The sequence below is a fragment of the Lepisosteus platostomus genome, chromosome 7 (genome assembly GCF_059453375.1).
Source record: "Lepisosteus platostomus isolate fLepPlt1 chromosome 7, fLepPlt1.hap1, whole genome shotgun sequence".
Taxonomy (NCBI): domain Eukaryota; kingdom Metazoa; phylum Chordata; class Actinopteri; order Semionotiformes; family Lepisosteidae; genus Lepisosteus; species Lepisosteus platostomus.
Genome location: NC_142617.1, coordinates 34,536,036 through 34,561,546, shown reverse-complemented (window position 1 = coordinate 34,561,546; position 25,511 = coordinate 34,536,036). Strand labels below are relative to the sequence as shown.

Sequence of the window (25,511 nt, the reverse complement as noted above, 5' to 3'; positions counted from 1 at the left end):
CTGTAAAGGAAACATCCTTCTCCAAAAAAATAAAATAATCAGTCTTACACAGTGGATCGGCCATGTCTGTGTAAATGGTGGATTTGTAACCCTTCTTTATTTGTAATAAATCACATTACTTTTAATAGAAATAGCATAACTTGTGATAGAAATCTCATTTCCTCCCACAGTCCTTTAATTGAACGAAGTGGTTAGCAAATGGATGGATGGGTTGCTATTGAGAACAAAGTCTAGAAAAGTACTCCTATACTGTAGGCCAGGAATGATAACAAGCCCTGGCTTGTTGTGAAAAACAATGTCCAGTTTTAGCCAAATCTATCTATTTCAATATAATAGGATGCAGCAAATTCATGAAATGTGTGTTTGGGGCTCATCCCAGGTATCCCTAATCATTTTTTCATGCACAAGCCAGAAACAAGAAGCACTTCCTAATGGAAATACTACTGACAACCTCCACTGTCAGCCACAGCACTGATAACAGAGGGTACAAAGGAAATATGACCAATTAAAGAGTGAGGAAGGGGTTCTTCTGGGTACAATTTAGTCCAAATTTACGATGTTTTAATTGTTTTATGGGAAAGAGGGGGGGTCGGGGGCAGAGTATCTGTTTTTTCTCATGTTTAAGGCCTTGCTGTGGTCTGCCACAGGGGCAGTGCTGTGCCTTAATCTAAGTGTTACAAAAGCCAGGCTCCCTGAGGGTGCTGTAAAAATGGTATCTTTGGGAGCTTTTCCCAAAACAAAGAGCACCTTAAACATCTCTTGGAATTTTTTGTTTTAGGTGTTGCTTACACTGTGGAATTTAGTTCCTCCTTCTCCATTTGTTGAGTAGCTCATAAAAAAGAAAAATAAACAATCACATTGTAAACACAAGGTCACCCCTGGTATGGTATGATACAAGAAGAACAAGAGGAATGTGCTTAAAAAACCGGCCCTCCTGCCTTTTAAATCTTCTTAGAATCAGTTACCCTTTAAAAGGTCTCAGAACATCTTGAAATTAAAGTTGTGTTTATGTACAGAGTGATTATGGGATTCTAGGGCCAAAAAAGAACATTATTCTATGTTAATAAAAAAGGATGAATGAATTAAGGTAAAACAAGCTTTGTGAAACTGTTGAAATTAAATTGTTTAAATTCCTACAAAGGTCAGATTAGGATAAAAATAAAACGTTCCTGTTTTAATGGGTAATTTCATATTTTATTGCTTTGATTAAGTGATGTCTCTGTTGTTTGCTAACTGATAGCAGCTTGCACTAGTCTTCCCCCGGGCCTGTAAAGAACTGGAAAGAAAGAGGAGGGCTTCACGGCTTCATTGTTTCGCCATTCATTTTCCACATTGGATCCCTCCTGTTATTTTTGTTTGGCACAGTAAAAGCAGATTGAAGCATAATAAAAGAATGGGAAAGAGCAGTAAGACTAACTAACTGCTGAAAACAGGTAAAGCAAGCAAAAGTAAAGAATGCACGAAGGAAAAGGGAATAAAACATGCCAAATTTTACTGTGCTACAGTTTCATAAGGAATTCAGAAATCTCCTCTTTGAAAAAAAATTATGTGTCACTGCCTTGCTTAACTATCAAAAGAGACAAGAAGCTGGTAGGGGGGGAGGCAGCAATTCTGCCCTGCATGTCAGCAGATAAGTGCTCTAAAGATAAGCATTAATGGAAAGACCAGGAGCGATACAGGCTACAACACTAGGGGTGCATTGCAGGATGGCGTGAGCCAGCACTGGACAGGGCAGATAAGAGGAGAGTGGACTTCAGAGAGGGGGAACAGCGGTCCTTCACTTCAGAAGGGTTGGGTCCACAAGGGCAAGGCTCACTTCATCAGCTGTTATCTCCTTCCCGTGCTGCTAGGAGTTAAAGGCATACCTTTGCTAAAGGGGACCCAGAGCCAAGCTGTGAGAATCTGGATGCGGACAGAGCTGTAACAGTTTTCTCTGCATTTCAATGCAGATCATTCCTGCATGCAGCTCTGAACAGGGCTTGCATGTGCTTTGGAAGAGACCAGATTAATTTTGTAACATACTGATTGATTCAGAAGAAAGATTGCCAATGAAAATGAGAAATCCAACACATTTAGAAAAAATGACAATATAAAAACATACATGTGAATGTCCAGTTCTTTGCAAGAACAGGAGTGAAATTCCTAAATTAAGAATTCTTAAGCAGCAAATGATACTCAACAGGAAGGTTGTAAACTCTTGTAACAATATAAGTCAGTCATATATACGGCAGTTTTGGAATAAAAAAAATAATTTTGCCTTCCCCATTAACTGCCCAGAGGGTGTGTAAGGTTTTGAAACCTAACAGTCAGGGGATGGTGTACCAAGAAGAAAAACATGAAAAGCCAAATCAATTCAGGAATGTGTTTGACACAAACAGGCTAGGGAGAGATTAGATTGCAGGCTGCTCGTTTTTGTTTCTGTTCATTTTTGCCTTTTTCACAGACCTTGCACGAAAAGGGAGTTTCTATAAGCAGGAACACAAACCTTCACTAGTGTGCCAAACTGGGAACTGTGGTTAAATCACCAATTTTATAGGGTCAGCTTCTGGGTTTAGATGCTTAAACATTTTTTTAAATAAAGTCTGCTCAGACTGGTTTCTTCATAACTTTCCTTTTCTATGAAATACCTAGCCTACTTAATGCTACCTTAATGCACAGATTTCATCCTCCCTCTCATTTCTACTCCATTCCATCTTAGTTTTATTGTGATTCTTTGTCATTCATTTTTGTCCCATGTCATTATTTGCATCATATCAAATTATAGGGTTTTCTATGCTATGGGGTTTGGTGGCAAATTATGAACTTTAATCCATATCTGAAATCTCCAGAAGTCTGAATATATTCCACAATGCCAAATGCAGAACACACAAAAGGGTACATTTACATGTGATGGAAGCATTACCACCTAATAGCTTCTCAGCAGATCTTGGAAGCTAAAAATAGGGGTCTGGGTCTGGTCAGTACTGGCATGGAAAACATCCAAGAAACCACACTCCAGCGGTGGTAGTGAACCAGTAGGTGGTGTTCTTCTCTCTGGACCAGAATTTCCAGCCCGATGCCCCATTACTGTCACTGGCAACACTGCAGCATAAGAGGTGTCATCCCTTGAATTAAATATTAAACCAAGGTTCTAACAACTTGAGTTTTGTCGATCCCATGGTACCGTGGGGTATTAATCCCGGTGTCCTGACTAACTCCACTCATTAGGTTTCCCTTTAATTTGACTAGTGAAGTAATTTCTTTCTCCTCCATCTGATCTGCTGTGTATTGGGACTGCAGTGCGTCAGTGATGCATGATGTGGATCCCCACCTTAATATAAAGCACTTTGGGACTGCAAATGCTATATAACTGTAAGGATTTTTTTCTTACTATTGCAAAGTCTTCAGTGTACAGTGCTTCTCTAGTAGTTCCCCTGGAACTTGGAAAATTGTACAGCATTTGAAAAATCTTTTCTTAATTACGTTTTGTAGAAATAGTTAAGATGATGCAAAATACAGATATGTGGATTATGGAGATTTATATACTGTAAAATATTACCAAAGAGCCTGAAACTGAAAATCAACATATTGGGGTATTGCCATTCTAGGAATCTTACACAATGTTGTGTTTTCCATTTCTGAAGAGGGAAAACGTGAATAAATCTACCTCATAAATGGGTTTTATGGTTAAACATGGCTTGAGTTGCTGCAGAAAATAAAATCATGCTAAAACCCTTCCAAATAATACCTGTCTTTTAACAGAATTTAAATGACTGATACTGAACATTTAATAACTGTCGCTGCAATTCAACATTAGGCACTCATACAGTATATAGCCTATGTTGCTAAAGCCTATGATTCTCATAATAATTTGCCAGCGCAAGTTGCGTGTGTGAGCAAAGAAACTAAACCTTTCCCCTCCCGACCACAGGCAGCAGCTCCCCAGAATCAAACAGGCAGGACAGTATTTCCAGGAAGAGCATCAGCTCATTGTTTCCAATAATCAAATTGTTGTGCCTAGACTTTTAGTCAGAAGGAGCCTCTCCCCCACTTCAATGGATTGAAATCTTTGACCACTCCACATGTAACTCTGGTGCACTTGAGGGATTGCTCAACAGCAGAAAGACAAAATAACTATAATAACACAAACAGCAACCCTGCAGGAGCGGTACCATAAGATAAAGCATTCTGAAACTCTGAGAAATCCCCTGCGCCTCCGCTTGTTGACAGTGATGGAAGGCAGTTTCAGAACAGAAAGCCCTGAGTGATAGTAAACAGATTTTTTCTTTGGGGGGGGGGGGTGAAACTGTACAACTTGACTTCGGGTACTGAACGGCTTGTTAAAGAGACAGCTGCTCACAGAGTTCCTCTGAAAGACTGGTGAACATTGTCTGGGTGTTTAATTAGGTTCCCCTGACTCACTGCAGTTGGTGTGCTTTCGGTTTTTCTTACAGTTTTTAATTTATCCCCCTAAGCTGTCAAAGCATTTATTTCTTGAAAGAAATATTAATGTTTAGAAACCCCGGGATGCTTATAAAACCTACAATAGTTTTCTTTTTGGGTAGGGTGGACCACCCAGGAGGAGCAATCAGGTAGCCTAGTTAATTATTTCACTTTGTTGAAATTTCATTTTTTTATTCCCATTGACAATTTTAAAACTACAATGACCGACTATTACACATGGCAGCAGTTTTTGCAGATACCCAGTGTCAGTGCACTGTAGGCTACAAACAAAGTGTATAAATCAGGAGTAATGCAAGCTCTCTTGTTGACTGAATCCATGCTGGGGTCATGAAAATGGAGATGGAACATGGATTCTTGAGTTCTAGTCACCTTTTAGATTATTAGGTCAGGTCAGTCAGTGCATCCTGGCTTGCTATAGCACATCAATACCTGTAGGTGGCCAGGTACTTTCGACATTGAGTTGTGCTATAAGCCCTATTAGTTGATGCAAACTCTGCTTTTGGCACTGCGAGACTCATTACATTAGCTTGCTACTTGTACGGTGGGTACTTGCTATACTGTGTGTCCTCAGTTTTGCACTGGGCTGGTACCGACTTCCAGAATTTCAGCTGACTTTTAATGGTTACCTCTGAGTTTCTTTAAACTGGAAAGCTCTGGAATAAACATTGTAGGGTTCCGGCACTGGAAACCAGGACCACTATTTCAAATATTTAGGAGACCAGTTATATAGCTAATCAAGAAATTAGAGCACATAAGCAATGGATACTGTGGCCAGAAGGAATGCTGCAGGCCACTGCTGCTGCCCAGGAACTGAGTTTCTGTCTCCCTTCCAGGCAGATGAAGTGCATTGGGTGGGAAGCGCAGACTTACGGCCTTGGCAAAGACGCCCATGAGCTCGGGGAACTGGTGAGTCAGCATGGCCAGCATGGCTGTGAAGGAGCAGAGCCCCGCTGTGAAGAGAATGAAGAAGGGCAGCTCCTTCTTGGGGTACACTGACACCTCGTGAAAAGCTGCCACAAAGGAAGAAAGAGAGGTGCTTTTAAGTGACCCTTGATGTAATTTAGAATTTGGCTTTTGTCATGTAAATAGTTTAAGATTTTTTTACTCTTTATTCTATGTCCCATACAGTATACCACTTCATGCTACAAAAACATTTTTTCAATTCAGAAGATATGCAAATAATTCATACTTATTCATAATTAATTAATATATTTTTGTATCACTTAGACAAAATATAGCCAATACATACCCAGATTGCAGAAACAACAATAAAAGCTACTAGAGTATAAATAACTCTCTTTAGATATAACAGACAATTTTAGAATTTTCTTCACCGATGTGAAGAAAAGCCCAATGAAGACATTCAGCTAGGGCTCAGTCACACGGAAATGAAACCTTGAAAAACACTTTTGTAATAACAGCTGTTAAAGTGGAGCCTATCTGATGTAACCCAGATAAAGGTTTAGAACCTTCAGCATTAGCAGTAAAGCACAATTAAGATCATGGCATAGTTAATATTATGTTTGTAAGTGAGTGATGCTGTAACATACTGTAGTGCCATGGCTGTCTGTTAAAAAGTAAAGGTATGTTACAGATTTTATTAGGATACGGTGGAAGTAAGGGTTTGGAGATTAAGGCTTGAAAGAACAGAGAGCTGGTACCCTTGACAGGGGAGAAGAGCTGCACTGAGCCACTGGAATCTGTAGGTTACCTGTTAACCTGTTTGGTCTTTTATAAAGCCTTGAATTTTGCGTCTTAAATGCATGTAACCTTGCAGCTTTCTAAAACTGTTGGAATCCCGTATTGTAATGATTGCACCATGAAAGTTGTTCCTTGTAAGAGACATTTAAAATGTATTTCAGTATAAAAAGTATAATTTATAGAATATATATTTTATGTATATTCTTTCATACATGTAGAGTGTTTCAAAATCAGCTAGGCCTGGAAGATTCAAAAAGATTGTCCTTCCACACAACTATAAGGAGTAGTGAAAACATGTTTACCAATCTGAGCTCATCCCATTAACAAATTGTAATAGAAGAACATTGCTCATCTTAAGCACACAGTAGGACTATTAACATTTGCCTACACATATCAGTTAAAATCTGAAGCCTTTCATTGAACCAGTCATTCCATAGATTTTTTTTTGACCTTGCAATAACTGGCAAGTGTTGCAAAAGAATCCAGAACTGGCAGTGTTTGTGTTTGACAGCCTCATTGTACAGTACATCACACCATGTTAGCTAATGTCTACAGATTGTTGAGGAATTTGTTGTTAATGTCTTTTAAAGACATTTTCCCAAGCTACATCATACTTATAAAATAGCATATTAGCCTTTGTAACCTAAATGTATTTTTTCTTGGAGATCCTGGCCCCTGTGTTTTCTTCAGATGTGGGCCGTAGGTTGTGTCCCTGTATCTCATGACGTTGTGTCTGGTTTCTACGCCTTTAACTTACAAGGCAGCAGCTCTCGATCTGCTGTCTCTGTGCAGCCAGGGTAGGGGTAAAAGAGGTGCCCTTTCTCCAGGGGGTAAGGAATCATCCGAAACGCTGGCAAGACAAGTCCACACAAGGATCAAAAGCTTAAAAATAATATTACACAGCGAATTGAGTATGAAAGTTTTTTTGGAATGAGAATCAAACAAAAATGTAAATTACAAAAAATAATTAGCAATACTTTCTTACATAGGCATAGTATAGAGATGCGTTGCTATCGTTCCAAACTGCAGATGATGTGGCAGAGCTGCCAGCCATCTCAAGGCAGTGAATAATGTGCACTCCTAAGCACTGGTAGATGGGTGTTTAATAACTATAGAGGTTACAGCCATAAAGTTCAGACACAAACATCAGGCCATTCTGAAATGGGTGGGTATAGCACAGAATATGCTGTGATTGCATACTTACTGCCCTCCCAGGTACAGTGGAGCAGGTTTAGAGCTCCTTCTACCCTCTTCCAGTGTTGTAGGTGAAAGAAGGCGTAGGCCACTGCCTCGCTGTCTCCTCGCTTCAGAATATGCTCAGGTGGCAGGATCAGGCTTTTCATTTCTAATAAATACTGTAATGGAATAAAAGTCATGGTAATGTGCATGTATCATCTGCTGCACGTGAAAAAGGTTTGTCAAATATAGAGATTTTGATTTGATTGCAGTATTACAAGACAAATTTGATCCTGTATTTTTAGTTTTATAAATACTGTACAAACAAAATAACTGCAGCCAATAAAACAATCCCTAGTGCTGAGGTTTAAATGGCAAGGCTATTTACATTCTAGAGAATAGTCTTGGAGTATGTTCTCACTGAGATGACCTGAACTCAATGCTCAACACGGTAACCTCACCCCTCATCAGGTTGAGCAAAGCAAATTTAGGTCATCAAGGTACACTCCTGTTCCACACCCCCAAATTTGGTTGTCTAAATCTCCCGAGGGGGATCTGTGGGCTACTGGAGTAGAAATACTGGTCACAGTCCAGCAAGACCACCAAAAAGTACAGACAATGACAGCAGACCATGCCTCATTTATCCTCTCCCCCACCTGTCTAGCTGGCTGCTCTATGACGTTTCTTTGAATTCCCCTTTTATGTTATAAAATTCAAAGATATCATGCGGCTACAAAAAGTGCACAATGTATAAGGTTTAGCTTCAGGTGAGTTTAAAAATCTTCTGTAGTGGTAATCCTTGCTAATTTAACATATGAGAATTATCTGTGGTAGGAATGGAAGCTCAGGATCCTTTGATAGCCACAATTGCAACTCAACACCACCAAATAAAAAAAGACACAAACACATTTTTAGCTTGGCCTCGTGCTTGTAGGACATGGATTAGGTCACTACTGAGGCCTGTGGTAAAATCACATAATTCCACTTGCTATTTTCCAGAGGGGGTGCACATTTTAAAGAATGGTCTCTTGACAAGCTACACCATTCTGCAACAAGGGAAGAACCAAGAAATCACAGGTCTGCAATCTTGTGAAAATCCTCTAAACAAAATGGTATACTCTCAAAAGGGAAAAAAAAAAGATCATCAGTAAAAATGAGTAATCTTTACTCTCTGGTCTTGTAGGCCTGAAAAAAGTGAGTTGAAGAGGCATCTACATTAGCCTGTGGAGAATGGGCTGTGGAAAGATAACAGCAAGACATGGGCAGCAATCCAGCTGATTTTTTTATGTGAAGGACTAGCATTATAGCAGCACATGGTTACTTGCTGGGGAAGGAGGAGGTAGCAAAAAGAAACACAAATAGGTTTAAAAAGTGGGAATCAAATTCAATCATACAGAAATAAACTGCTGCATGAGTACTACATTTTGAAAAAAGACATCAAATGACAATCTTTTTCTCCCAGCCTTTACCAAAACGAGCAAGGTCTCTGGCACTTGATCAGTGGAAATGAGTCTGCATTCGTTCCAGCACTGATCTACCCTCTTCCTCAGCTTTCTTGGAGTAGACAAGCAGTTCAGGGGAGGAAGGGTGCAGGTAAGGGTAGACTCTCTGTGCTCTGTGCAGCGAACAGATAGGTTAATCGGGATTGGCCATTGTCTGCCTACCCATGGGGCGACGAGGCAGGTGGGAGCAGCAGGAGCACCTCTTCCGACTTCCCAGAGTGTTAATCTAGAGAGCTGACTCCTTTACACACCATGAACATGGGTCCCAGAGGGTCACTTCCCAACTGCAGGAGGTCTCACTGACTTTGGGAGGATCTACGAGTCAGTGGCTGCGGTGGCCACGAATGGAAGGTTGTTTTTTTTAAATAAAAAGTTTGTTTTTTAAAGCTGTGGCCACAGCGATGGAAAAATTAGAAAAGCGACCGCAAACCACTTCAAGGGCAAAAGAGAAAAGCGGGTCCCACTACAACATAGCAATGGAAAAACATATATACTGGAACTGGACCCAGTTATAGGTTACACACACAGCAATGCACTTACAGTAAATGGACATGAGAAAAACAGGGATTTTGATTGGGCTTCTTTATTCTAGATGTACTAAGATGAAAATGCTTAAGTGACACGTTTTCTGTTTTTAAGAGGAAACCAGGCTTTGAACATCTGATCTAGTTTTTTGAGTGGACATGCACATTTCATTTCATAACTGGCAAAGAATATTGGAAACAACTGAAAATGGCTTTTCCTGTCAAATAAATCGCCAGGCAGTACTAAAACCTTAACGGGGGCGAAGGCAGAGCTGAGCTGGTTTACATGAGGTTCCAGACTGCTATGATTGCTTTAGTTTAAAGCTAGCAAGAGTACAGCAGGAGGCAGATTACTGTCATTGCTTATGATGGGCTGAAAAGAGAGGACAACTCATTTTGACACTGGGTAAGAGAAAGAGCAATAGCAGAGCAGTTAGCATCTGTATATGAATGTAGCTGTAAAATGCAGCTGTTTAAAGCACAATTTTAGAGACATTATACATCTTGTTCATTTGGGGGGGGGTATAGTTTATCATTGTTGAATTACAAAGGAAAACATTTATCTAGCCTTGTAGTGTGATTGTGAATGACCCTGGGATGAATAAAGTATTGTGCAATTCATCTTTACTGCACCCTGGGTGTTCTGTGCAAGCAGCTGTATATAATGTAGGGTGATGTTACCTGTTTCATGCAGATTACAGAGGAAAAAGAAATGAGGTCTAGCTGTTTTCAGGTACCAAATGTACATCTTTAAATTAGTATCAGGTTCTTACTGGCCCTTTTGCTGTTTGACCTTTGAGAAGCTATAAAATAACAGGCCGCCGATTAAACACCAGGGACTGGTCCATGAGCAATCAATATTAATGAAAAACTGACCAGCCCATTTGTAGCCATGAGAGACAGGCTGCACCCTTCTGCATCAAAGCCACACTAATAGTTTCCAGTCCCCTTTATTTGCAGGGCGTGGAGAATGAGTCCGTTTTGCCAGTGGAACATGAAGTGGAAACAAAATTCCCCGACTTCATGACTCTGATTGGGGAATTACATTGTTTTATCGAATTGCTCAGATACAGCTGAATTAAGTGGAAATTAACATACAACCCCCCCCTCCCCAAAACACACGGAGGAGAAATGTTTCGCTTGGGGAGATTAAAGTTGTCACTGAGCATTAAGGTTCTGCGGACTGATCAGCCAGAAGTGCACCATGGGACAACAACCCCAAGGAAGGGCTGCAATTACTTAATCAGGTAAAAGTTTGGCAAGATATTTACTGTCTTGACTGAAGCATAGAGAAAACGTTGTTATTGTGTCTGTTGTAATTTTGTGTTAGACACAAATTAATAATAGTAATGTAAAAATGTAAGCAGATGGATGAGTACGGATGGGTATTTTACTGAAAAAGATCGGGTAAAGTACCTTGCTCAAGGGTACTTACCCAGGATTTGAACCCCAAACTTTCCAATTTTAAGTCCAGAACCCTGACTGCTCCTCCATACTGTGGATGCAGAGATAAAGGGTCTCATTCACTACAAATCCATGAGTGATTTCCGAGGCCTTTCAAGAGGTTTAATACCCCTTTAAACAAAGCCTTCAAGACGAAAAAGAAACCTGGGAAACATAAAATTTTAATTCCTTTCCATTCTAAAATCCAGTCAGTGTATCAGTTTAATATTTGCTCTTTTTGACAAGGAATTTAAGAGCACTATTAAAGTCAAAATCCTTATTAACTGGGATTTATATACTGTATATGTACCGAAGGTACAGAATTGCAGTGACAGTTTTTTTGTTTGTTTTAAGTGGCAAATACAAAACAATCTCCATAAATTAGCAAATTAAGCAAGAACATTACCTAATCATTGATTTAATGTGCAATAGGATTAATGTTTTCTTTACAATATTTAAGGATTTCCATAGTTTGCTTTTATTGATGCGCTAATTCATAACCTTAAGTAGTAAAGCAAAATTCTGTGGTTCACAGCTTTGGGATACACTGATCTGCTTATTCACTGTCAAACTTTTGTTCTGTTCATGGCTTGTTGTGACTACTGGAAAGTTGGGTGAAGTATAGTACAGATGTCATTTCTCCTCCATAAGACCACCTAAGACAACAGCAAGCAGCAGTCTTTAAAGTCTCAAAAAACGTTATAACCACAAGTTTTTGTTTTGTTGTGATAAATTTAGTGACAGCAGCACAAAAAAGGAAGTCAACTGGTAATGTGCCTAGTTGATTTGTCTATTGCCCAGGAAATAGCCTTAAGTCTCTCCATCATCGCTATCATTAAAGGTAACAACATTTTAACTGCTGACTGTTAATTTCTTTCCAGGCTGTATACCATTTATTTTCTTGTTTATCATTAACACTTGTTAGATTTACTTTCTTTAATTATGTCAACAATTAATAAAATAGAAGAACACACTAAAAAAAAACACAACAAATTCTTAAGTTAGGAAACCAAGCCACACCTTTTCCATATTTTCTGCCCTTTGCATTGTTATCAGTTCTTTGTTTTTGTATTTATGATTACTTTTTGTTAGGTTACTCTGTAATCCTTTATGAAAAAAGTATATATTTTTTCAGAAAGTCTGTTTTAGCCCCCTTTGTCACCTGGGTTCTCTTTTTAGAAGTCATTTGTGCTGTAATAATACTGTGATACTAAGGATATCTTTAACTGATGATTTTGCTGAGGTAATCCTGAGTTACCAAGTAAGAGGGTACAAAACATTTCAAGTGAAATGGACCATGTGTGGTTTTCAGAGCATTCACAAGAAAGCCAAGAATCATACATTGAAAAAGAAGCTGTTTCTGCACCAGTGCACTACAGCTCGGCCATGGTACCACTTGTAAAAAGAGAACACTACAGCTGGGCCATGGTACCACTTGTAAAAAGAGAAGATGTTGGCATGGAACAGTTCCTGACAGTTTCTTTTTAGGTGCATGCAATCTTCTTTTATGCCACATTTTTGTTAAAAGTGAGGGATCATAAGGTTCCTTGCCAGTTAACACAGGGAGATGGTGATACTGCCCTTGAGTGTCTTTTATTTTACGTGAACATCCCCTGTATTACAGACCTGGGATGTTTGTACTCCAGAGAGCAATATCTAAGGGGTTGTTTAAAAACATCAGATGAAGCTCTTGTTAATAAGCAGCCAGATGCAAACATGCAGGCCTGTACGTTTCGTGACAGATTCTTTCATGCTCAGCATCTGAAGCAAAAATGGCTCCTCTTCAAAACTGAAAAGGCTGATTTTCTATTTCAAAGACTTTACAAGTGCAGTCATATACTGTATAAAATTGGAATCGTAACATCTGTTTTCCATCTTACATGATCTGAATGTGGCTCTGGTTACTGCCAAGACAGTTTTCCTCACGATTAATATTGTCCAAGGATTAATGTGGCCTGTTTCTGATCTTCTTCTAACTGCAGACTTACTCAGACAGATCTAACAAGAACATCTGACAGCAGAAACGGCCATGGGGGTATATGGGACAAAATGGGCTCACAGTGGCGGAGTGTTAGATCAAGGCCAAGCAAGACAGACGAGTCACACTGAGAAACAGTATGACACACCATCTGTATATAGTGAAACAACATCAACGTGAAAACTTCGCAAAAGTTGTGAATAAGAGGAATCTGATGAGCCTGTCATGCCTTTTGATTTTAAAACAAGTTTAAGAGATCCTCAAGGAGTTTTATTTACAAACTGTATTCTACGAAGTTGCTGGCATTGTTTTTTTCTCTGTGGAAATGCCACTCATTTTGAAAAACGTTTGTCTCCTAGCTTTAGTCAGGACTCAAGCGCCACTCAGTTCACAAAAAGGATGCTCTCCATCCTCTTTCGAAACCTTACAGGCCCTGCCAAAGTGCTCATTAACTATTCCACAGCTGTTGGGGAAAAAATCGAAGACTGTATTTAGAAATCCTAAAGCGTCTCATTCCTGTTTTAATAGTACTAGAACTGGGATGCAGGTTTTATTTGTTTTTATTTGGAGGGGGAGGATTAAAAGGACCAGGGTTTCCTGCAGTCTAGTGTGGCCAACACTAAAGCCTCCTCCATCCAGCAAATTAATTAGGATAATGGCAGCCACGAGATGCGTGCCTGCAGTCCACAGGGATGTTACACAGCTAGAAAGTATGAGCCCTGGAACAGGGAAATGCTGCCAGCACAGCAAGGTGGTGCTGTTAGTCAGAATTAAATACCTCAGTGGATCCTCTGACTCTCCAGGCGAATTAGTTCCAGGACATAAAACTGAATGGGAAAAGATTGTACTCTTTTTTTTTTTTGCTTCACAGTTCATTACCAAGCTACAGTATCTGAGCTACGGAGAGAAGTTATTTGGAGCACAGATTTTGTTTGTACACCTCAAGTACCGAACAGGTTAAGATAAAGTGGACTCCAAACCGAATACCGTCATTGATACCACAACCAGTTCAAGCCAGCCATGACTGAAAACCAGACAGAACTGCTGCTGGGTCTTTCTGCAACAGTTGCCAGTTATTTCTGCTCTGATGTTAATCAGACACATCATTGTAAATCTTTCACTAAACAAAATAAAAAAAAGTGCTCACAGACTATATGGGAGAGAATAAATTCATGTTGCACAATGTTCTGCACAAAGCCACTAAAAGATGGGAGCTGCTGTACCAGCGGTACTTTTTCCTAAAGAATATTGGAAATACAGAGCTATGCCATTTTTCTGCTTTTAGATTGTTTTAACATGAAACGGTTTGTTTTTTTAATAAACAGTAATATGAAAGCCCTATATTTTCACTTTTCCACGTTTTGTAAGCTGTTTCAACTAGATGAATTCCATTGGCACTGCAAACCACAGTCAAATTTATACCACAACAGAAATATGCAGAGAAGACAAAACTCAACATAACTCAGGAAAATGCTAATCAAATGCTCATTAGCTACAATGTTATGTATCCATGTCATGGATACTTTTGTGAAATGTTTAAAGTACCAAAAAAGCATTCCATGCCTTTTGGGAACAGGGGATTTATTTTGCATAAAACAATGGGATGCATTAAAAAAAAACCTACTACCACATGTATGTCCACCTCTTTATGTGAGCAGAATTTGTAATGCTATTTTATTTTTTCTTATAAAACAGTGACACCTACTGACGGTCTAAAATGTAAGAAGATGAAAGTGAGTCATCACAGAGGAAAAGTGTCATGGGGGACTGACTGTTCTGTGAAAAGTTTTTATTAATGACCTTTGAGAATTAGAAACATCACGTCAAAATTAGACTTGATGACACAAGTAGTAAAGAATAACACAGAACACCGAGAACATGCTGGCCTGATGCACCAAATTGCTATTTGATACCACTGGTACAAAGGTTTGGAGAACGACAGGGCAATTCCCCTCTACTGGCAGGTCTTTGTTTCAACACTCTGTTCAACCTTGAAAATAGAGAAGAAAAGAGCTTGAAAACGGAGCAGATGTGTACAGACAAGAACAAAGCAGCTGCTGGTGTAATAAAGTGTTTTCCTGGGGTGAAAGGCAGACTTTGGGTTTCATGATGGGAAATCCAGAAGGTGCAATGCCGTGCGCTGTTGTTGCCACAGAGGTCTCCAACACAGCACAGACACTCACCTTTGGCACGTGTGGGTTAAACTCCACAGCTCTGTGTATGGCTTCCACTGCGTTCATTTCTGCAGTACTAAGGCCCCTCCTGGAGGCTGCTTCTGGGGAAAATCTGGGAGAGGCAAGTGTAGTTTAGGCAAGAATTAGAGAAGGGCATAATTCTTATTCCTTCTGCTAACACGTTTTGACATATTTTCAGGTTTTCAATGTGTTGACACTATGTTTGCAAACATATACAAAATATACAGCATACTACAATTTGTCAATTTGTACTACATACCTGTACAGATATAAGTGTGTTGCACTAAAATAATGTACTCATTTTCAGTAGTAAAGTTGATCACACTTCTGTGCAATGGTAACCAATCTCTTTTTTGGACTTATGATTGTGGCAGCTGATGTTTATTTTTTTTCCCTCAGAATCAAACAAGCATCAGTGTTTATAACACAAAGACATGGGACAAATGTTTTGGATCCCTCTCTGACATTTTAAATGACAACACTGTATGTGAAATACCCCAACAATAAATTCTCCTATCTCAACAAAACATGGAACACTATAAGTTTGCAAACCATGCCCTAGATCAGTTTTTGTCATATGTTCAGTTTATTTACACCATAAGCCCACAGCCTATTATGCAGGACGTTCAATAAAATTGTGTTTTCTGCATTGCTATACTAATGATGAATGGACATGCATACTAATATCATATCCTCAAATTAATGGATATCTTCAACAAACATTAAACGTTTTAACAGCAATTCGGTTGAACAAGGTTTTTCAGAGTCTTCCCACACACAAAAAAATCAAGCACACAATTACATTTTTTTTTTCTTGTTATTTGTTACTTCTTTTTTGAAGTGGTGGTGGTGAAAGAACACACAGCAGATGGAGACAGCACTGTTTAAATAATTAGAAACTGGACTTCAAAAATGTGCAACAAAAACATGGTATAAAAGATCTGAAAACAAAGACAGAAACTGAAAAGTAAGTAATGATATTCACTTTTTATTTTTGTATTTACTTTTATAGATAATATACAGTATGTAATGGAAATGAGTGGGGACCACAAGTGGGAAAGTCCTGCAGTCTGAAGCTCTATGAGACAAATGTTCCCATGTCTTATGTGGATGGTACTCGTTTACTTGTTGATTATTTAGCTAATCAACAAAATGTCCAGGTTCTCTGTGTCTGTCTGATTGGCTGTGAGGACATCCATACTCACTTATCTGAAACTGCTCGTGCTTTGAGGAGTGCAGAAGTGTAGCATATGGTTGCAGACTTTGGCAAGCTGATATCTGAATATGGGAAAAAAAAGTTTTAAGCAATCAAGTAAAACAAGGTACTACAGATATTCAAATTCACAGTTTAGAAAGACCTCCTGCACATTACTTCCGTGGCTAATTTTGAATCTTTGTTGGACTCAATCTCTCATTGTGATCTGCAACCCTGGTGTGTAGAACTTAACTTCCTCACTGGCTAAAGATAACACGGAAGTCTATTTCCCAATTAATCTAATAACTGAGAGGCCAGCTGGATTAAAGATACATTTCTAATTTATTTGTGTAGTGCAGCAATTGTCTTACAAAGAGTTCTCATGTTTCATTACCTAAATCTACTCCTTTATGCCTCGTAATTGATTTAAGTAGGTTAATCATGCAAAAATGCTTTTATTGGAAAATGAGGAGGCAGATAATGTAATGTTTATCTTCCTTTCAGTTATCTTAAGAATGATGGAGACTCAATTTTCAAATAAAATAAAGACTAAGTCCTTTAAGACCCATACTGCTTCCATGATTCATATTTTACAGTAATGGAATGACTGTTTCCTCCTTACCATCATACTTTGCAAGAACAGCTTGCACATCAGCATAGGCTTGCATTTCTAGGAGTGCTTCCAGTAAATTTTCATGGATGTTTAACATTCCGAGGAGGGGAAATTCCTTCATTAACTGGAAGAAAGAAAAGAAAGTGTTTTAAATTGTTCAGAGCAATCAGATGTACAAAAAGTCAGTTTTGAGTTTACTCAAATTCTAAACTTGCTGGAGACCATCCCAAAGCAGTTTACAAGAACAGACTCACATCTCTCATCATTTTTACGGCTTCCTTGATTCTTCCCAGTTTGCGAGCGCACATCGCCAACCTGCGCTTGATGTAAACCAAAACATTGGTGTCCTTGCCAGCTGAAGAGAAAGAAATTCAACATCTTACACAGAACCAGTTACCTGTGGTATGCATATCATCCTGTGTTCTAAAAATAATGTATGCACCATTTATAGACTTATGCATGATCTGGATTCATGCATAGTTTATTAAAAGCTCAAAGTCTCAGTATATTATTACCACACATCAATCCAAATGTCACTTTCTTCTAGAAGCTTCTTTTCAATTTGCTAGTAATTATAGAGAAAGCATACTGTAACTCCATAGTGAGAATATTCCAGAACTGTGGTATTTCTTTAATCTACCTGTACATCGTTAAGGACAGAGGACAGCTTCAAGGTCCTGCATTTTAAAATGAATGGACTGCTTTCACTTCTGCCATTCCTCTGAAAACAGGCCTGCCGCCAGGTGAAACAGTGCAGAACAGGCCAGCAATGGGGCCTAGTGCTGCTGTCCTTAGTGCTGAAAGGGCAGCCCGGTGATCCCAGCTCTTACCACTCTTCAGGGCCTGCTTGAATAGCCTCTCTGCCTCTGTGATAGTGGTTGCTTCCTCCTCGGCCAGTAGTACATAGGCTGTGGCACACCTGCAGGCCAGGCGAATATGGCAGATGAGAGAGGACATACAAGATGCTGACTGGATCTATAACTTCAGTGTCAAACAGAAACCCAAGCAACACACAACCCTTGATTAAGGATTTGCCAAACAAATAATTGGTCACCATACTTTCTTCATTCAGAACACATGGAGGTGCAAACTTGGTTCTGGGAAAGCCCTAGGGAAACATAACCTGGTTTCATTGACTTGTATGTTTTCCATTTCTCTTATATCTCCTGTATTATTATAATAATCCAGTGTTTTATAGAAGTCAAATTGGGTAGGAGTCTAAATCCAATTAATCTCTAAGATGTTCATTAAATTCACCACTTTTCTCCAGAGTCGTCTAGCCAAAATCAAAAGTAATATGCCATTTGGAACCCAAGGACTTGTATAGAGACTCTTTCCCAGAGTGTGTACGTGCATAAGACCCACACAAGACACAGAAACCATGTAGGAATTCCCATGCAGTAGATTCTGCACATTCTGCACTCCAGGTTTGCACAGCACTTCCAATTTATCGAAACCCTGGGTCAAACTAGGAGTGCTGGCTATGACTGGGAATGTTGCACCTTTTTCTGTGTCTCTGGTGTTCCCCTGCATCTGTTTTATTTCTCATTTCTCACCTGCCTTTAGGCTCATTACCTATTTAAAGAAGGAGAGTGGAGAGAGAGAGCGTACTCACTCGTGGTTCAATTCGATGGCCTGGTACGCAGCTCTGATCCGGGCCTGAGGATTCCTCTCCCTCCAGGCTTTCTGCATCACTTTGAGAGCATTAAAATTTCAGAAACCCCCGTGAAAACACATACATAAAAGCCCTTGGTCCTTTCTACAAGCTAACTTACTGCAGAGCAATAACAAGAGACTTAGGTTGAAAAGCCTGCGTGCTAAAATGTCATTCTTTTTTTTTTTGCCACATTGTTTCGGATGTGAACTTGTTTTCAGTTTCTCTCATATCTTCTGCATTATTACAATAATCCAGTGTTTTATAAAAGTCACATTAGGCAGGAGTGCGACATCAGTTAATCTCTAAAATGTTCTTCACTCAGTTTTTCAACATAAAAGTATAAAGTAGTTTGGAAGAAACAATGTGTAGGAAGATGTGTAAAATAATTTTGCCACTTAAGCATTGTTCTGTCGCAATGTAAACTTTTGGAGTTTCATTTCAAATACTGTATTCTCAACTCTTTCTTTTTGTATATTCTCAAGGCTTCTTTGAATAACATTCAGTATACTTATTTATCTGTAAATTTGGGGATTTATTCCCACTAGCCCATCTTTCAAACTGTTTTTATATCACTAAATGTTATTTATACGTCTGAATTCAAGCCAATTCAAGAGAATTACTTGAGTTGTTTGGGGGGTGGTGGTGGATGGGGGAGGGTAACACCAAAAACGTCTTTATACTGTAGATTTTTAAATTAAAATTATCCAGTTTTCCCACTGCATATCTGTGCTTGTGACAATAAATGCACAGGACACTTGCTGGATCCTGATCCATTTTGTGCTGGGTGTTTTGGCTGCTGAGAAAAATGAGGCAGGAGATTTTTATTACCGAATCAGAAATATGGAACACCTTTCCTGGCTCAGTTCTATGGTAACAGAGCCTGTTAAATGCCACGGAGTATGAACAGCATTGTTTTTTTAATTCAATGTGCCACTACTCACATAGACTTACAAAGGAATCAGCACCAAAATACAGCTTAGCAGCTGCATCTGCATGTTCCAGTAAGGCAGTCTGGGGCTTCTTATTAATGAAGCTTAGATGGTGGTGTCAGCCATAATGCTGAGAGGCAGGCAGGGAGCTGACACAATTGAATCCCTTGGCAAGTTAATCCTTTTGGCCCCAGGCCCTGGTAATTACAGACATCTGCAGGAGATACTCCTTTGGTCTTCCTATGCTTCACTTTTCAATTCAAACTACCCACTTCAGTGCAAGCCCAGACCTAATAACATAATTAAAATAGATTCTGCCTATCCAAAAGACGTTTTAAGCTTGAATTAATAGCGTGTGATTGGGTGTTGAGGTTCTTATATTCATGGGCTATTTTTTAGGCACTTTTGGAAAGGCACGTGTGCTAGTCTGTCTTTTATTAAACTCTTTTCAGAGTCTGGGGGTGGCATGAGACAGACAACTGCCTTAAGGACACATACTATACATGTGCTGCATGACATCTTAAAAGTAAGTAGAACTGACTTACAACTTGGGTTTTAAGCATTGTATGGATGTAAGGAAAATACACAGACACATCACCGAAACACTTATAGTGACATATGGTGATGTACATAATAACGCAACCTTTTAACAGAATTCTGCTGTGTCATCTTTCAATGTTAATCAATTCACTCAGAGCCTCTCTAAACCTTTCAATGGAAAACACTTTCAGGTCAATTAATTTGGACAGCTCTGTGCAGCATTATAGTAGAATGCTGAAATACAACCCCATATTATTTCTTTTCAGTATGTAGAGGAGCATTTGGGAGATATGTTCTGCTGAATTATGTAGTTTGTCCAATCCAATAACTCCTTGCCTAAATTCAGGTATAGGGTACAAAGGCAGCAGAGGAAAGTGTAGCGAGTTGTGGTACCCAGCTCCATTCCACTAGATCCTGATACACTTCCATGCAAAGCAGCTCACATGTTGAACTAAAGTTCCCTTTTCTAAAACTAACAACAATTTCCCTCTTCTTTCTTCAGGTAAACTTCACAGATGCACTTTCAGGAAGCAGGTGCTGTTCTTATCCTTTAAACAGTTATCACAGCTCCATATAATAGACTGTAAACGAAAAGCACGGGGGCTTTGATTAAATCAGCACTGCAACCTTGCAAAATACTGGATACCAACCCTTTGTGAAAGAATAATATCCCTCTATATGCATATCATTCAGGTAAAGACAATTATCCAGGGTGGAGTCTTTCCCAACAAGGCCATAGTCTGCTTCCCTGGAAGTATATAGAAAACTCAATTAAGCCCCCTGGCAGTCCAATTCGAGCCTGTCGCTTGCATTAACCTCACTGGGCTTTGCATTAACCCTACAGACTGTCAAGCCCCTCTAGATGTGATGTGTCTTGACAGGTCTGGGTTGCGGAATGCGTGGAGCTGCAGTGAGGAGTTGGAGCACGTCTTGTAGTATTTAAAGGAGTGGTAATCAAACACCCATGAACTCTTGCCTGCCTTAAAAAGGCCACCCACCATCTGAAGTTCACATCTAGCAAACCACAGAAGTCCAGCTTCCCCAGAATGAGCACTTCAAAACTACAGTACAGTATGTATTTATAATTAGTACGAACATGGTAATATATGTCCTTGCCAAAAATGGCATCCGTTTTTCAGTGTTGTATTTGCTTTCCCTTTTAATATGAAAAACATACTTATTCATAACATCAAATGATGCGTTTTCAATCATTTACGAAAGGTTTCTAATCCCCTCTTCGTTCTATCTTATACTGTAGGTATGATCATATAGAAGACTTTTCCATTTCTGTTTATAGTTAAGTGGATATTTCTTGGTACTTTCTGGTCATACATTCCTGTGATCAAAAATATTATTAAGAATGCAATTATGGTTAAATATACTTCTTTTCCTTCATCCTAATTTCTTTACACCATTCAAGGGTTTTAAGGTTTTCCTTAATTTTAAATTGCAGGTGTTCAGTATGATTAATATCACAGCAGATTTTCCAAACACAATAATTTTGGTAATATGGTGCTACTTAAGCGAGCTGTGCTGAAATTAAATGTGATCGTTTGCAATTCTTGTGTAAGTGAGCAGGACTTCCCACATTTAGTGTTTTATAATCCACAGTGTGTGTAGCATTAACATTCTGATCTGAATGCAATGCTTTAAATTAGGTACAGCAGGGCTGTGCAGAGTTGCATTTAATATACTCGGAAACACACTGATTCATACAGGTTATGAGAATGGCAGCATCCAATATTAGCTGGGTAAAAAACAACAACATTGTACATCAGGCAGATATGATTTGGTGTTTACTTGTTGTTTATAACCACAAATAAGGATCTAAATTCCATCTGACAATCTGAACTTTCACTGTCCTTGCTGTCAGGTTTGTATGGGGCTTTGTTTTCTTTGCAGACATTATTGTTTTTATTTTAAGTCAAGTTTCCAAGGTGTTCTCATAAAGACAGGGCTAGCACTTTGCCTCACCCTCAAACCATTTGACTGTCAATATTGCAATTTGAAGAAGATAACAACTACAACAAATCAATCTACACTGCAATACATTTGACGAGCATACTGTAGATACCTTACAACAAAAGGTGTTTGTGATGTGATCTTCCTTAACAGGGGATTGTATGCAGTGTGGAGCTCATAGGATCGAATGGATAAGCTACTAAATAGGCAAAGCACTTGTAAAAAAGTGTGCATCAACTACAGTGGTGTATGAAGTAAGGAGCAAAGGGAAGTTGAGTAACAGAAAGTTAGGCAGATCTAGGAATCAGGAACCTCCAGAAAAAACTTTAGCCTGACTGCTGGACCACCTGGTCTCCCTTATTTACTCTTCTGTACTTTACACAGGGGGTAACAAATGCAATCTGTGCAATTTATTTTTGAAAGGGGGTTTCCTCTGGTTCCTCACTGTAGCAAATAAAAATAATACCTGTATCTTCAGGCCTTAGCTGCTCTGTGTCGCTGGAGAAGAATGTCTGATGATCCTGTGCAGACAGATTCATATCATAATATGTCAGAGGGTCTTTTCCGGTCACCCAGGTGTACCTTGAAATCATACAAAACAAGGAGGGGAGATGTGTTTAGATAAGACACATCTGATATGCAAATATCCAGGGTCAGATTAAGACTTTGGTGGGCCCCCATTCTGTTAATCCCCATTTTTCTCTAAGGCAGCAGTCATATTTTGATATCCATCAAAAGCCCAAAGACACACATAAGTTCACTATCCTCTTTGCACAATTTAATTACATTTAAGTTTATGCTAGACATATTGAATCTGCAATGATATAAATGTGCAAAGAAAACTTGTCCTCACAGTAAAGGTAAATTCCTTGATCAAGTCATCATAATCAAGGAAAGTATACTAACCACTCCCTCATCAGTACCTTTCATTTTCCTTTTTATTTCTAAAGAAATGTTTCTCGGTCATTTTACAGCTCTTATATTTCCTCTCTGAAGCAGAAACATTTCCAAAGTTTGTAACAGAGTTGCAAGCATTTAAACAGAAACATTTCCAATGTTTTAATAGAGTTTCCAATGCTTTACAGAGTTTGATAAGAAATAGTTGCGCAGTTTATCGCAGTTCATGTCAGATGAATAATTTGTGAAAAAAAATGTTAGACTTCTTTTTACATCTTCCACTACTGTCAATATCTGTTGCGATGATGTCAAACTAAAATCCTATGTTGTCAAACCCCCTTGAATTCCCACTCCTGGTGCCTTTGAAACAGGGTCTGGCCATTCCACTGGCTGAGATAAACATGATGTTACCGATGTAAGGAATTCCTCCATTAAACCCTCTACATAATCTACCTTCATCCTTGTCATTTTGTTTATTCTTTGCTGCTCTCAAAAACGGTATGCTGTATCTATGTTTAGGACTCAGAAATTAACTAAATTAATTTTTTTATATTATAGGTAGAATGTTTTTGACATTATTTTCTAAATATCTCTGTATAAAATATGGACAATTCTTTTAATGCCTATCTGATCAGATTTCCTTGAACTCTTGACCCTAGCTGCTTGGTCAGTTTGCCTATGCCTTAATCTGACCCTGCAAATATCCTGTTACCCGAGCAGTACTGACCCTTAAAACATGATACTTGTCTCTGATAATCGCAGGCAAATGCGTCATCTTAACATGGAATCACCAACAGGCACCGTCTTGAGGGGAGGAAGAGAAATGAGGAAGCACAAGCTCTTGTGAGCTGTTACAATTTAGAAATGCAACAGGAGTATAAAGAATAAAACCTGTCTGCATCACACAAATCACCTTTCAAACTTTCTCATACTCTCAATAACCCTTTCCAGGGACTGGCACAGACATATGGGCTGCCAGAAACGCACCTACAGTACTCTGCACCTCGAAACAGGTTTAATGGGTTCCTCCACACCTTGCATTCTGCAAAAGAAACAAGACAGCATTACAACAAAAGGAAAATAGCTTTTTTTTAAGAGCATACACCTCTCAATTTAGTACTGTGGTCTGATCAGGGAAAAAGGAATATTATATCTTTTAAAGGTAACATTTGCATAGTTTAGTCTCTTTAAGCCATTGTTGTTTATGAATACACTCTAACACACTCTAATTGAGATTTTTGTTTTGATACACAATGCAGTTTGTAAAATCAAAGGCAGGGGTTCTCCTTCTTCTACAACAAGAATGGAGTGCTCCCATTATATCAAACACTGCATGTGTTTCATTCTGTTGAGGTCAAAGTGCAGGAGTCTTTTTTATTAATTCTGGTGACCAAATAATCACAACAGGGACCCCAGTGTTTGTGATAAAAAAAAGTTGCAGGAGGAAAAGGCTTCTAAAGCAGCCTTAGTCTGTACCTGAAACATTCGGTCTGGACTCTGTCTCTCCATTAACTGAGGAGAACAGGCCAGAAGGACTGCCATTCTCCACTCCGCCCAGCAGGGGTCGCAGATGGCTAACAGAGACTTGCTCAATAAAAGAGGTTCCATATTTGCGGAAGTACCACCATTCAAATATCTGGAAAAGAAGTATTTAGAATAAGGAACGCAGCTTGCCACTGCTGTTTCAGGTTTGTAACCACAGAAGGCTCAAGTCATTATTTTGTTGTTTTTTTTGTAGCTTGTGCTAGAGTCCAAGGTACAATATCTTTAAAAACTTCACTGTAAAATGTACATACAGTAGGACTATAAATATATATACACATAGAGCCATAAAAACTTTAGATTTTGATCCTATAAATTACACAAGGCATCATAATATGCTGGACATTTCAAGTTGTTAACATGGCAAAGAATATGAAGAGCAAAAGGAATACAAGATGCAGTAATTATATCTGCTAAGGGAATTACATTTACAATACAAAACACTACAAGAACAAATGCATAATTAATCATAAAAAGGTCTTAAGCTAATCTTTCATATTAACAAACTTTGCCGGTTGTATGGTGATAATCCATTCTACAGTTTCATCATTTTCTGTTTGAATTATTAAGCATCAATTTCTGAGAGCAACAATGCAAGTAAAATATTGTTAATAAACTGAAAGACCAATTCATTTTTCTCTTAAGCAGCAGATAGCACTCACCAAAATGAGTCCAGAAATGAGTGATGAGGTTCCAGTAAGCGCAACATAGAACTTGGGGGTAAGAGTGTTCAGGAACACAGACACTGGAAAGAAAAAGGCTGATTAGCAAGGTGTTCACCTTAAACTGCAGGCATTTCAGTGCTTAACATTCCCACTCTACTGGATTTTTGTTCTGTTTTCACCGAAGACCAGTATATTCAGGAGGTACTTTCTGCAGAAAGACTAATATCACATGATGTACTTCCTACTATTCATTTTTAGTTATGAGGTCGGTACAGAAATTTACAAGAGAAAGGGTGATTTAGGGAAAACGACAAGTCTCCCACTGAGGAGGAGCTTGAAACATTTCAAGTTTACGGGTTAACGGCTTTCATAAAGGCATCATAGTATGCTGGATATTTATAAATAAATAAAAAAACATACATATATAATAATATAAAACTATTCTACTTTATACGTTCATCAGTGCATTTGTATAAGTGCCTTCTGTAGATCCTTAGATGTAATCCTGTAGTTCTTTTTAACAGATACATACCACAATGCCTTCTGGTA

At 38.8% G+C, this 25,511-nt stretch overlaps 1 protein-coding gene across 1 annotated transcript in view; it reads right to left on the bottom strand.

Moving 5' to 3' along the window:
• st7l (suppression of tumorigenicity 7 like) overlaps nucleotides 1–25,511 on the bottom strand; it is a 34,895-nt gene that overhangs the window by 8,277 nt on the left and 1,107 nt on the right. Inside the window, exons 2-14 of the mRNA XM_088639979.1 lie at nucleotides 24,960–25,042; nucleotides 24,232–24,391; nucleotides 23,743–23,797; nucleotides 22,325–22,440; nucleotides 18,386–18,464; nucleotides 17,601–17,689; nucleotides 17,025–17,125; nucleotides 16,780–16,894; nucleotides 16,168–16,240; nucleotides 14,951–15,053; nucleotides 7,349–7,499; nucleotides 6,902–6,994; nucleotides 5,314–5,453 (exon numbers count right to left, since the gene is read on the bottom strand). Coding sequence (XP_088496105.1) covers nucleotides 5,314–5,453; nucleotides 6,902–6,994; nucleotides 7,349–7,499; nucleotides 14,951–15,053; nucleotides 16,168–16,240; nucleotides 16,780–16,894; nucleotides 17,025–17,125; nucleotides 17,601–17,689; nucleotides 18,386–18,464; nucleotides 22,325–22,440; nucleotides 23,743–23,797; nucleotides 24,232–24,391; nucleotides 24,960–25,042 — 1,358 coding nt within the window. The remainder of the gene's footprint in view (nucleotides 1–5,313; nucleotides 5,454–6,901; nucleotides 6,995–7,348; nucleotides 7,500–14,950; nucleotides 15,054–16,167; nucleotides 16,241–16,779; nucleotides 16,895–17,024; nucleotides 17,126–17,600; nucleotides 17,690–18,385; nucleotides 18,465–22,324; nucleotides 22,441–23,742; nucleotides 23,798–24,231; nucleotides 24,392–24,959; nucleotides 25,043–25,511) is intronic.